At 44.7% G+C, this 14,495-nt stretch overlaps 1 protein-coding gene across 1 annotated transcript; it reads left to right on the top strand.

The window, feature by feature from the left end:
- Positions 1-1,492: 1,492 nt before the first annotated feature.
- On the top strand, positions 1,493-12,251 carry LOC306658941 (olfactory receptor 6E1-like; the record flags this gene model as incomplete). Its single annotated transcript, XM_079136222.1, has 3 exons — positions 1,493-1,597; positions 7,922-9,014; positions 11,860-12,251. The coding sequence occupies 3 exons, from the start codon at positions 1,493-1,495 to the stop codon at positions 12,249-12,251; spliced, it is 1,590 nt and encodes a 529-aa protein (XP_078992348.1).
- Between the last annotated feature and the right edge of the window lie 2,244 nt (positions 12,252-14,495).

The following is a 14,495-nucleotide window of genomic DNA, read 5'->3' as shown; positions in this document are numbered from 1 at the left end:
TCAGTTGGTCAGAGAATGAAAGTGTTAGCACAAATAGATTGTGTAGTATGAAAAACTCATGAATCCGCTCAGCTCTTTATTCAGGAATAAAGTTTCACACAGGAACAGGGGATGAAGGGATGAAATGGCAATGGTGGCTCCACTGTCCTCGTGGAAAATAAGCCACTGAACAAAGAAAGAGACTGGGTTTATATAGGTTATTTTGAGGAGTGGTGTAGTGAGCATAGCAGTTTATTTTGGGGGGTAATCAGAATTTTGGAGTGTGTTCTATCAATCAGTGGAAGTGTCAGTTTGCAGGCTTGGAAATTTAACCTTCTAAGTCAAGGGTCTATTTTTGAAGGTGATTAGTGCCCTTTAGGGATTGTCCATTAGGGGTAATAAAACACTTCCTGTCTGCAGCTGGAATTTGGAAAACCTTTTCTCTGCAGATGAAGGCAATCAGTGCACGGTCTTCTTTTTCCCTCCCTTTTCCCAGCTCACTTTACCTTGGGGATTTTTCATTTTCCATATCTAATACCTGTGACAGTCATATGCAGACCTGGTCCAGGAACTGAGAGAGTTGGGAATGAGTCAGGACATGTTTAACCTGAATATTGATGGGCCAGATGATGAATGGTTACAACTGGCATTGAAGCAGGCCAGAGCTCCCCACCAGAAGACCCTTCCATAATTAAGCAGAAATCCCTACCATATTTGTGGTGTAAAGAAAGAAAGAGCCCGCACCTGTGTAAATACAAATACGAGGCTCTTCCCAAACTGCCCTCAACCCCTCATAAAAGCCGCAAAGAATTTTCATCTCTTATCTTATCTGTAAAGGCCAGGTGGCTGACCCAAAAGCAAACCTTGCTGGCACAAAAGCAAACAAAGATAATGACAACCCTCCTCTCGGAGGTCAGGGTGACCCAGAACTTAAAATGACATGCTTTGTATACAATTTTATATGTTAGCCAATCAAAAAGAGCACTGTAAAACTGCTTGCCTTTCATTATAAAAACCCTGCTAAACAAGGGCTTGGGGCCTCTTAGCATCACCGGTTACCGAGTGCGCAGAGGACCAGGCTCGAGCTTGCTAATAAATGACTCTTTGTTGCTTGCATTGATCGTGGTCTCTGGTGGTCTTTGTGGGGTCTTGAGCCACTGGGCACAACAGTGGAACATAAGTTCCACTTCTTATCAGAGTGCTTTTTGCACAGGACATCAACTGTCAGAAAAATCTGCAGATGGCATTGTGGTTTGTAGCTTCCTCTTTATTTATAAATGCCAGATTTGCAGGAAAAAAAAATCACACCCCTGTCTGTCTAGAGGATGCAATGAAATATGCTTGTCATATGGACCTCCTAGCCTCCCCACACTGGGTATAAAGTTCAAAGAATTCCTACACTCATTATTCAGAAGAAGAATCCTTAGGCAAGAGCCACCTCTAAACCCTACAGTCAATAAACTCACTTCCTGAAAATTCCTCAGGTGTCCAGTCTCTTCTATCCTACTTCAGCATGAGGGACCTAGTGTTACAGAATGCCCCATCAACAGCTTTTGGGTCCCTCATGGCCATCTTAGCTCCTTACATGGATTTCTGTATTAAAGAGGTAACCACTATGGTGAGCAGCCTCTGGGTGACAGAGGAAAGATGCCAATGAAAGGGCTCCAGGCTACCACTAAGGCCATTGCAGCAGGGTCTCCTCTGATGAGAAAGGAACCCATTCAGGTAACAAGGGCCCAAATGTGGATACACCTTTGAGAATGTGGGGCAATAGAATTAAAATAGATGGTAAGCCAAATGCTGATTTGCTGGAATCATAGCAAGAGTTGAAAAGGGACCCACAGTTCCTCCATGTAAAGAAGCAGAAGCCAAAGGTAGATGTAAAGAGCAGAGCAAGAGCTGGGCATGGTGGCACATGCCTGTAATCCCAGTAGGTCTGGAGGCTGAGGCTGAGGCAGAAGGATCACAAGTTGGAGGCAAGCCTCAGCAACAGTGAGGTGCTAAACAACTCAATGAGACCTTGTCTCTAAATAAAATATGCAAAAGGACTGGGGATATGATTCAGTGGTCGAGTGTCCCTGAGGTTCAGTCCCTGATACCAAAAAAGAAAGAAAAAAAACAGTGAAATGTTCTAACAGTGGGAGTCATGAAATGGGAGCCATGCCTATTTCATGGCTCTAGGATATTTATGGGTACATAGACAATGTAGGTGCCCATATTTACCTACCAATTGGACTGGAACATGCAATGGGGGAATGCCATACCTCCCAGCAAAGTTTCCAAAGCCTTATCCAAGTGTCAGTCCAGTTGGGACACTTGCAAGAGACAGCTTTGTGGGAAATGCGCACCATGGTTGTATTGGTGGTCATTAGCCTTGTTCTCAGCACATGGGGCCAGTGTTGTGAATGAGATGAAGATCACAGTGCTGGCACTGCGTAGAACCAGAGCCTTAATCCACTGTGAGGCCCTTGTCTTCTTAATTGAAGAAGTGCACCAAATGAGGAAAGCAGGGTTGGGAAATTGGATGACACTAGCCACACTGACCGCCTCCCAAAGTGGAGTGAACACCCCCATAGAAAACCAGTGCTGTGCAAAAGTACCAGATTAGTGCTCTGGAGCAGACAGGCACTGAAAACCCTGGCCCCTGAAACTCTAAAACTGGAAAGGTTCAGCATTAGTGAGGCTGTTCTGGTTGCCCCATGAACACAGGTCTTGTTTATCTTTGGGGTCTTGGCTTGCTGTTGTTATTCACATTGCTAAGGCAGGTTATGGGTGCAGGGATCTGCCCTCCTCACCAAGGAATCTTCCTGAGAGACAATAGTGATACTGCCATTTAACAGTGACAAGTTCTGCTCCCTCTAATGTTGAAGTTTGAACACCAGAGAAGCACGCCAAGACAAGCATATTAAGCAGGTTTTATTTAAAGGTAATAATACAGACTTCTCCCGGCAGGAAGAAGGGGGCCATGGCTGATGTTCTGAAGTCCCAAGAAGTGAGCTCACCCTCCATCTTTTATAGGTTAAGGTCTCTTTTGTTCTCCAGTTCTCTCCCCCTTATCTCTCCTTCCTGCCTACAGTGACTAGTCCTGGTTTTGCATTAAGTGAGAAGCCATGGGCAGGGGGAGGGCCAAGGTGATTGAGGCAGGTAAGGACCCAGGGAGCATTAATTAGCAGCTCCATGCTAGCAGTCCTTGATAAAGGCAGGTAAATTTGGTAATCAATGAGCTCTGGAGATCCTTGATATTCCATTCTTCCAGGGGCAGTCTCCAACTTCCAGAGGCAAATGGCTTCATGGCTTCATTTCCTTGATTTGACCATATCCCCTATTTCTACACTAACTGACTGTCCTTAATTCTGTTTGTACAGTGAGGGCTAATTGTACAGTGAGGAAACCCAAAAAGGTGGAAATAACAACAATGGAGTTCATCATGCTCCCTCACCTGGATGCTAGGGAAGCAAAGACCATGATGTTATATGTCATTCAAGAACAACAGCTAAGTTGGATGTGGTGGCTCACACTTGTAATCCCAGGGACTTGGGAGGCTGAGGCAGGAGGATTGAAAGTTGGAGGTCAGCCTCAGCATCTCATTGAGACCCTAAGCAACTCAGGAAAACCCTACATCAAAATATAAAAAGGGGGGTGGGGGTGGGAATGTGGCTCAGGTATTAAGTGCCACTGGGTTCAATCCTTGTTAAAAAAAAAAAAAAAACAGTAAGCACATTCTTATAAAAGAAACATGATATTTTTGGTGCACTGATGATTTTTTAGTAACCCTGTAAATTATGCTGAAGGAGACTTTGAACTTCACAATTGTTCACCCACTGAATAAAGTCATGTCAGAACTCCCCACAGTCCCACAAGTCTCCTTGGAGTTGCTGAATCTCCAGTCAACCTTCCTGGAACAGAGGCTATACCAACCCAGAATTCTTTGCTCTTGCGATTTTATTGTTGCTGTTGTTGTTGTTGTTGTTGTTGTTGGGGGGATGTATCAGGGATGCTCTACCACTGAGCCACATCCCTAGCACTTTATTTTATTTTATTTAGAGACAGGGTTTCACCAAGTTGCTTAGGGTCTCACTGAGTTGCTGAGCCTGGCCTTGAACTCTCAATCCTCCTGCCTTAGCCTCTCAAGTTGCTGGGATTACAGGTCTGCATCCGCACACCCAGCTTACCCTTGCTAATTTACAGACACACTTGAAGGCACACCCTGTCTTTGTTCCCAGTCTTCCTATTCCCCCTGCCACCTCCACATTTCTTTGCTTCCCCCATCACAGCCTCACCCGTTACTCTGCCTCTTCTCTCAACGAAGCCTGATCATGTTCTGTTTTTGGAGAAAAGAAAACAAAGGAAGAAAAAAGAAAGAAAGAAAAAAAAAAAACTTTTCCTAAAACTTGAGCCTCCAAACAAGTTCCCATGAGCCATGTTTGTAGAAACTTGAGTTAATCAGTCCCTTAAGGATGATTAAAAGTTTTCAAAGTTTTCCAGGTCCCTGAGGCCTGACCCTCTCCCACATAGAATCCCTGGAGGTAGGATGAGGCAGGAGACTACAGAAAGGGAAATGACTCCCCTGGGTTAACATTTGGGGTGTGACCTGGTCTCTAGAATGGCAGTGGCCTCTGGAGACCAAGACAGCTCGGTCCCCAGCAATGACCCCGATTGGTCCATGCTTGCTCAGGGTCTCTCCGCCTCTATTTCTCTCATGTCTTCTGTCTTACTTTTCTGGATTTATTAGTCCTTCTTCCATCAGTGTCTCCCCTGTGGTCTGGCTCTCTGGTCCCTCCTTACTTGGTCTGCACTTCCTCAGCTGCCTCTCATCCATTCACTCCTCAGATTTCACTTCCATTCTCCTTTCTTTCTGTGTCTGTCTGACCTGGTGTGTCTCTTTCCTCTCTGGGGCTTCTCCATGTCTTTGTCACTTGGGCTGGTTTACTGAATCAACTGCTCCTTTTGTCTGTTTAATGCCATATTCTTCTCTGGAAAAATTCTAGAACCAGAACTTGGATCCTTCCTGATAAAGGAGATGGTGTAAATTCCAGGTAAGTTCCCTGCTGATATCAAGAGCCTGGGGGAGCAGGAGGGAAGCACTGAAGATAGAGGAGGAGCTGAGGTGGCAGAGCCCTCCCTGAGTCAAGTGGGGTAAGAATGGAGCCAGGTGGAGAGAGGTGGATGGAGACTTCTGTCCTGGGGATTTTGAGAGATTCCTTAGTTGTCCTCGCCTGTGGAGGTGGGAGGCAGCCAGGTTTCCTGCAGGCCTGTCACAGCAAAACCTTGGCTTAATATTTGGTAGCCAAACCTTTAGCTGGACAGAACCCAGGCTGGCAGTGAACTGTGCCAGCAGGCAGAGGAAATGAGATTATTTTAACAGCCCTCCCTCTTGCCTGGCCAAAAGTTTAGTCCTTGTCCCCAGTGCCAATCCAATAACAAGGATATGACTTTGAGAAAAAGGAAAAAGAAAATGTATTGCTTTGCTAGCAAAGGAGAAACACAGGGAACTCCTGTCCCAGAGCCTGTGATTCTGCCCACAAGCAGGAAAGAGGTGATTCAAAGGCTGCATGCCAGGGGTTCTCTGCTGGAGTTGACATTCACTTCTTTACTGCTGACCCACCTCTTTGCACACAGCAAACAAACCCACTCAGACATAAGTGGCTGCCATATTCTTTCTAAATGTGTGGATCATCTCCTTCCAATTCTTCAAACTTGATAAGAAGAAAAAAGTATGTTTGAAATGCAGGCTTCACAGGGAGAAGTCCTTACATTATCATTAAGTCCACAGATATAACTGCCTCGTTGACGTTTTCTAATTTTGCTACTAAAGTGAATAAAGCCAGCTGGGGACACAGCCCATGTTCCACCTGTTTGTGAAGCCATCAACACATTAGAGCCACTGGGCACAGTGGCACATGCCTATAATCCTAGTGGCTTGGGAGGCTGAGGCAGGAGGATCATGAGTTCAAATCCAGCCTCACCAACTTAGCAAGGCCCTAAGCACCTCAGCAAGACCCTGTCTCCAAATAAAATACAAACAAACAAACAGAAAAAAGGCTAGGGATGTGGCTCAGTGGTTAAGTGCCTGAGTTCAATCATCGGTTAAAAAAAAAAGACATCTGAGCAGTCATCAGATGTTTCCTTTTATCAACAAATATACTTTTCAAAGGCTCATATTTAAGATACAAAAAATGTGATTCTATTATTTCAGGAAGGCTTTCTCTGACATTTATGATAATCCTATGAATTTTTGTCTATACTTCAGTATAGAAGAGCAACTTACCTTTTTGGTCTAACTTATTTACTGTCTCGTTCTGAACACTATCGGGACAAAATCAAATTTTGAGTACACAATCTTTTTATTTTAGAACACATTTGAGAGAATAGAATTGTGAAGTCACAAATTCCTTCCTAAAAATTAATATTTTAGCTTAAACCAGTATAGTGGCACATGTCTATAACCCAGCTACTTGAAAGGCTAAGATGAGTTCAAGGCCAGTCTTAGCTATTTAGTGAAATCCTGTCTCAAAATAAGATAAAAAGGACTGAGGCTGTAGCTTGGTAGTTGAGCCCTTGCCCAGTATGTGAGAGGCCCTGAGTTCCAGTTCCTGAACTGCAAAACACACACACGCACACACACACACACACACACACACGCGCGCACACACTAGCTTAGTGACTATAATTTAGTAGACTGAATAAACTTCAATGATTTTATTGTGTTATTATATTGGGGACATCTTTCCACTCCCTTCAGAAAACCAGAGCATCCAATGCTGAGGGCAGTGAGGAGCATATAGAGTCCCCTGTCCTCCACCCTCACTCCCTGTTTGGAGGCAGGAGTGTGGGCTTTCATTCCCCATCAACCAGCTCCACTGGCCTCTGCTGCTTTCTGATTCCAGTCCAGAATCCTTAGCTCACTGGTCCAGGACAATGCCAAGTTCACCTCTGCTCTTCTGCTTTCTCCAGTAGTCTTATTACACTGTGGCCTACACAGTGGTACTTGAGTTGACTCATTCAAGAAGAGAAGGACGGACACTTGGTTTAGCCAGGGGCAACTGCAGGTGAATGTGCTTAGAAGTGTGACAAGACACAGATGACTCACTTGTTGGAGAAAAGGAGATGAACTGTAGAGATCAGCTGGGTTCCCATCATCCAGAGTCCTGAATTCCAAACTGAGAAGCTGGGATTTGATTCTCAGGAAGATGGGGAGCCATGGAAGGCCTCTGAACAGAGGAGAGACAGGATCAGCCTGAGTGTTAGAGAGATCTCTGAGGTAGGTGTGGAAGATGCAATAGAGGGGATGACAATGGATGCCAAGAGACCAGGGGAATGGACAAATGGTCTACACCTTGGCTACCCAATATGGTGGCCATCAGGAGCCTGTCCAGTTGATACCTGAAATACAGCTCATGTAAAGTGAGGTGTGCTGTGAATGTAAAGCCCCAACCATACACAATCCAACAATGAGAGTGGAAAGAGACTAGTGGATGATTTCTTCACATTGACTTCATGTTGATTGTTTTGGATATATTGAGTTAAATGAAAGACATTACTAACAGTAATTCCACTGTTGGTTTTTTTTTTTTTCCTTACTTTCTTCCTTTCTCTCTCTCTCAGCACTGGGAAGCAAATCCAGAGTAGCTCTCCTATAGAGCTACACTTCCAGCTCTTTTATTTTTTTGAGACAGGGTCTTGCTGAGTTGATGAGGCTGGTCTTGAACATGCCATCCTCCTGTCTCAGTCTCCAACTCTCTGGGGTCACAGGCAAAAGCCACCACACCTGGTCCAAGTTTTGAGTCAGCAAATAGCAGTACTCCTAGGGAAAGCAGGGGTAAACCCTCATGATGAAAGAAACTACTCCTTTCTGTCCTTATGTCATTGTGGACTACATGATCTTGTGATGTCCATACTGTGCTCAGTACCCTTCTAAATGTCCCTTGTTTGATCTCCACAGACCAACAGCACTGCCTGCCCCTGGATTTCCAAGAAGCCACAGAGACCAGAAGACCAAGGACAAGCCAGGAGCAACGGCAGGGACAGGGCTAGGACAGTGTCCATCTCCAGGTCTGCTGCCTGTGTGATGGGACCTCCTGACCCTGGCTCCCAGGCCAACCACACCCCAGTGCTGGATTTCGAGCTCTTAGGGGTCACAGATGTGCGAGGTCTTCAGCTCCTTCTCTTCGGGGTGCTCCTGGTCACCTACTTACTGACCCTCTTGGGCAACATGCTCATTATCACCCTGACCTTGGCTGACCACCGCCTATGTACGCCCATGTACTATTTCCTGCGCCACTTCTCCCTGCTGGAGGTGGGGTTCACGTCCACTGTCACCCCACAGATGTTGGTCCACCTCCTCTCTGGGAGCAGGACTATCTCCCGTGACAGATGCTTTGCGCAAACTGGGCTGTACTTCATCCTGGGCACAGTGGAGTCCTTGCTGCTGGCGGTGATGTCTGGGGACCGCTACCTGGCCATCTGCCGCCCGCTGCACTACCCAGCTCTCATGACACCCTCCGCATGTGTCTTGCTGGTGCTGGCCTGCTGGGGCACCAGCGTCCTGGTCCTCGGGGTGCTGTGCGCCTGGATGTTCTCCTTGCGCTTCTGTGGTCCCCGTGTCCTCAACCACTTCTTCTGTGACAGCACTCCCTTGCTGGAACTGGTGTGTTCTGACACCAGGCTCCTGCAGCTGGTCAACTTCCTGGTGGCCATGTGCACCCTGCTCAGTGCCGTACTGTTGACGGTTTTGTCCTATGGCTGCATCCTTCGCACTGTCCTATGCCTGCCTGCATCTGGGGGTCGCAGAAAGGTCTTCTCCACCTGCTCCTCCCACATGCTGGTTGTGTCACTCAGCTATGGGAGCTGCATAATTATGTACCTCAACCCCAGGCAGACTGGGCAACTGACCCTCAACAAAGGAGTGGCTTTCTTCAACACCACGTTGTCACCCCTGCTGAATCCCTTCATCTACTGCTTCAGGAATGAGCTTGTCCAGAAAGCCAGCAGGGACATGCTGCTGAGGGGGAGAGCATTTTCCTCTAAGATATTCAGTAGGAAAGTTTTCCAAAACTCTACATCTAAGCCAGGTGTGGTGGAGCACACCTGAGATCCCAGCAGCTCAAGAGGTTGAGGCAGGAGGATTGCAAGTTGGAGGCCAGCCTCAGCAACTTAGTGAGGATCTAAACAATTTAGTCAGACACTGTCTTAAAAAGAAGTAGAAGTAGAAGAAGAAGAGAAGGAAGAAGAAAAATTAAAGAAGAAGAAGAAACTCTATTTCCTTTGGTTTCATTTTATTTTTCAAAGAAGATGAAGATACTTTACTGGAGTGGGGAGAGAAAAATATTAATTCAAAAATTGATGCTGTAATGTTACATTAGAGAAAACTGACAAACACTTCAAGGTCAAGGTCAATGGTGACAGGTCATGTTTATGTGTACCCTTGTCATGATGTGATGCAAGTGGCACTTTACCTCTGTCATCTTCCAAAAACCAGTGACCACAGGATGATTATGAGAAAAACATCAAAATCCAGTAGCAGGAGATCCTGTAGCATAACTGACCAGTGCTACTCAAACTCTCAAGGTCATCACAGATGAGGAAGGCCTGGGTGCTTTCATGACCAAGAGCAGCCAAATGGGATGAGATGGCTGGGTGGAGGGTGGGATCCTGAGTTGGTCCTGAAGCAGAATCATTCCAGTGAAACTGAGAAAATCTGAGCAGACCATGGACCACAGTTGATATAAACACTGCTATCAACACTGCTATAAACCCTACTTCATTAATTGTAACAAATATGCCATATTAATATATGTTAAAACAGTGTAAAGTTTTGGAATGTTTCTGGACTATCTTCTCAATTTTACTGGAAGTCTAAAAACATTTTAAGAAATAAAATCTGTAGTAGTGGGTCATGATGGTGCACTTTTATAAGCCCAGCAACTCTGGAGACTGAGGCAGGAGGATCAGAAGTTTGAGGCCAACCTGGCAACTTAGTGAGGCTATAAGCAACTTAACAGAATCCTGTCTCAAAATAATAAATGGGCTGGGGATGTGGCTTAACATTTAAGCAACCCCAGGTTCAATCCTTGGTACCAAAAAAAAAAAAAAAAAAAAAAAAAAATGAAAGAGATAAAATCTATAAATAGAAAAAGAGGCTAATTATAGTTATTTCAACTCAAAAAAATGGAAGATGGAATCGAATACTCTTTTGATTAGGCAATAGCCTATTGACAACTATTGGCAGGCCACTGATCATTGTGCATATCCTGAAATTTCAGTGACATTTCCCTGGCATCTGACCTTGCTTCCTCTGCAAATTGCTTTATAAGGACTTTTTTTATATGATTGCAAATATTTCCTTTATGACTTAGTTATTGAATGAATGCGTCACCTTCTGCCCAGTGAATGTGCCATGATTTATTTAATCTGCCTCCTCTTTGGGACCTCTCACTGCTAGAAATAAATCTATTCCTAAGGGTGTGAAGTCACATGCCTGTCATCCCAGTGACTCAGAAGGCTGAAGCAGGAGGATCGAGAGCTAGAATCCAGCCTCAGCAATTTAGTGAGGCCCTAAGCAATGCAGAGAAACCCTGTCTCTAAATAATAAACAAAATACGACTGGGGATGTGCCTCAGTGGTTGAGCACCCCAGTCTCAATCCCCAGTACCCCCACCCAATAAAAAAAGAAAAAGAAAAGGAGGAGGAAGAGGAGGAGGAAAAGGAAAAAAAGATATTCTGGGGTCTGAGCATGTTTGAGGCCCTGTGTTCCATCTCTAGCACCTGAAAATAACAACAACAACAACAACAACAACAACAATAATAATAATAATAATAATAATGTGTTTGAATAACTTCATTTAGCCATCCCACAATTTACATGTCAAAACATAAATATGTATAATTTTTACTTGTCAGTTAAGATAATTTTAAAAATAAATAATGCTATTCTGTACCTTACTGAGAATGAAGCTTTTTCTGAAATTTGGGTGATTCCCTGGTGAGTGATTCACTGTTTGAAATGTGATTTTTGAGTAGAAAAGCATAAATGATTTACATGACAATGATTTTCCCAAAGGTTTTTGTATGTTTGTTTTTTGGTAACAGGGATTGAACCCAGGGGTGTTTAACCACTGAGTCACATCCCCAGGCCCTTTTTTGTGTTTTATTAGAGGCAGGGTCTCACTGAGTTGTTCAGTGCTTTGCTAAGCTGCTGAGGCTGGCTTTGAACTTCTGATCCTCCTTCTTCAGCCTCCTGAGCCTCTGGGATTATAGGCATGTGCCACTGGAATCAGATGGTCTCCAGAATCAGAATATCCTATTTGAGGAGCAGGATCTCCAGAAACGTAGGCTGGGTTGGGTGGAGGTCTCTGCCTTCCTCAACGTGAGCATCCTTCAAAAGGACATAGACTGTGAAAAGTTCTATAGCTTTATACCCTTGAGTTTCTAGGAATTCGTTTTGGCCATGAGTTATATACTGGAGGGTGGGGAGAGTGGGCTAGGTCCAGATCAGACCATGACTAAGCTGTTGACTGAATACAGGCTTTCAGAAAGGAATTTCTTACACTCACTGTTTTCTTACTGCTTGGGCTGCTGAATGAGGAGTTGAGAAGTTACCTGGAAAACCATCTTTGCTGGAAGATCTCACCTCAGGTCAAGATGGAACTGCTAGCCAGTTGTAGTGGTACATGCCTATAATCCCAGCAACTCAGGAGGCTGAGGCAGGAGGATCACAGGTTGGAGGCCAGTCTCAGAAACCTAGCAAGGCCCTAAGTAACTCAGTGAGACCCTGTCTCTAAATAAAATATAAAAAAGGTTTGGGGTACATTTGCCTGTGTGGCCGGAATCATGAACAACAAAAAGTGCATGGGCACTGGGCGGGTGCTTGGATGGTTGCAGGGACGTGGGGGACACTGTGTCCCTGCCCTTGTGGCCTGGCCCAGTTGTGCCCGCCACCGCCCTCAATGCCACTGGAAGCATCCATTCACCTCCACCAGCGTAGCAGCATCCTCCCAGTACTGCCAGCTGCTGAGCAACTATGGGCCACCATCACCGGGCTACACCCAGGGAAATGGAACAGCCAGGTGCCCCAGAGCAAGCACGTAGAACTGCTGGCCATCACTGAAGAGGAAGGAGAAGAGACCCACCTATGCAGGGAGAAAGAGCACCTGGAGAGACTAAAGCCAGACATCATTCATGCTCCAGGACTGGTTCGAGAGTACATGGTTGAAACAGAGGAAGGCCAGATACTAGCCTCCTTGTCAACTGGGGAGGGTCTCCCTACAGTATGAGAGGTGACAGCTCATCTTCCCTGCTCAGATCAAACCTTCATTTTCAAAATGATAGCAGTCAAGTTTTTTTCTCCTAAGGTTTACAGTCTCAAAATATTGGGAAAATATTTCCAAGCTAATTAGGATTTGCATTTTTGCATTTTAAATAGTTAGAAATGACCCAGTTGTTTTTTTTTTTTTTTTTTTTTTTTTTTTTTTTTTTTTTTAGCATTGATTTAAAAGATACATTTGAAGTTATTTTACAGCAAACTCTTGTTTGGCTCTGAGATCCCTTTCATCTTTTGAATACTTTATGTCACCCAGTTGTTCTTTGTTCCTTTTCATAAGATCATTTGATCCCAAGGACTTTGTTTTAATGGATCTTGAACATCTGCTTCATTTAACTGACCCCGGGTACCATACAGTGTAGATTCTGCTTAAAGGCACTTCTTTTTTGATTGAGTTTTTGCATGATTCTTAGTGCTTTGAAGTCAATTTTAAGAGGATACAAACTATAAATACAGAAGAAAGAGCAAGCTCCCTAATTTAACAAGGAATCTGAAAACTTTCATACTAACACTGTATGTAGACTTCAGTTCTGTGTTTACTGCAAGTTGATCAAAACATCTGGAAGGAAATGACTAAAATGCTTTGCATCATTGTATATATTTACTTGATGTATTAAAACTTATTTTCATTAAAAAAATAAAATCGGTTTGGGGATGTGGCTCAGTGGTTAAGAACCTCTGGGTTCGAGCCCCAGTAACACCCCACAACAAAGATGGAACTGCTGGGATGGACCCAAAGCTAAGTTCAGGAGCAAGGGCTCCACCCTGCAGCAGGGCTCCCTGGAGTTCTCCAGCTGTCTGTATGAGTTCCAGGATGAGGAATTTATCAACAGGCCCTGAGCCACTTCCAGGAGGTGGTCAGTGACTTTGCCATCAAGAGGGAGCACGTGGTCTGCTCTTTGTGTGCAAGGAGCTGCTTGAGTGTCCAGGTGCTGCACTTGTGGAGCTAGTGTGTGGACCGAGAGGGCCTCTCGACATGGGCTTCTGGAACACAGGTGCCATTGGCACCTACGTAAGTACCCCTTGGGCTGGCCCTCCTCTAGTGGTTTTTTACTAGGGGAGATTCTGCAGCCCCTCGCCAAGACACACTTACCAATAATCTGGACACATTTGGCACCATCTGGGCAGCAGGTGATTTCTCAGACATCTAGTAGTGAGAAGCCAGGGAGGCTGCAAAACATCCTGTGATATGCAGGGCAGTCCCAGAGTGATCTGGTCCCAAAACGCCAGTACTGCCAGAGCTGAGAACTGCTCCAGAACAACATGCACTGTGACTACACTGGGTTTATGTCAAGGACAATATTCAATCAAGAAATATTGGCCAGGTCTGGGGCAGGCATTTGTGATCCCAGTGACTCAGGAGACCGAGGAAGGAGGATTGCAAGTTCAAGGGCAGTCTGGGCAATTTAGTGAGAGACTTTCTCAAGACTATAAAAAGGGCTAGAAGTGTAGCTCAGTGATAGAGCACTTGCTTACCACATGCAAGGCCTTGGGTTTTATCTCCAGTATCACAAAAAGAGAAAAAGAAATGAATGGGCAAACAGGGCAACAATCATATCAAAGATTAAGAGCTTCAGAGAGAGGGCTGTCTCTAATAAAATACACAAAAAGGCTGGGAATGTGCCTCAGTGGTTAAGCATTCCTGGATTCAATACCGGGTACCAAAAAAGAGAGAAAAAAATGGGAGGACCATAAATATGTGTCAGTTTTTTTGTTTGTTTGTTTGTTTGTTTGTTTGTTTGTTTTTTCCAGGGCCACATGCCCAGAACTTTGAATTAATGCACAGGTAGAATGTCTTTACCCAAAGTTCTTGGGAACAGAAATGTTTCAAATTTCAGATTTTTCAGGCTCCAGAATATTTGCAAATACATAATGAGATAACTCAAGGATGGGATCTAAGTTGAAACACAAAATTCATATGAATTCGTATGTGTTTTAGTTGTACCTTACTGACATAGACAGAAGAATTTTCTTTTCTTTTTCTTTTCTTTTTCTTTTTTTTTTTCAGTGCTGGTGATCAAATTCAGGGCCTTCTACCATTGACTGCACCCCAGCCTGGCACAATTCTTGCTCCCCATCAGAAGTCTTTCAATAAATATCAGTTGCCAGGTGTGGTGGTGCATGCCTATAATCCCTGAAGCTTGGGAGGCTGAGACAGGAGGATCACGAGTTCAAAGTAATAGTGAGGCCCTGAGAA

Source organism: Sciurus vulgaris, assembly GCF_902686455.1.
Source record: "Sciurus vulgaris genome assembly, chromosome: 4".
NCBI lineage: Eukaryota > Metazoa > Chordata > Mammalia > Rodentia > Sciuridae > Sciurus > Sciurus vulgaris.
The sequence above is the reverse complement of the archived record's forward strand: the minus strand, read 5'-3'. Positions and strand labels throughout refer to the sequence as shown.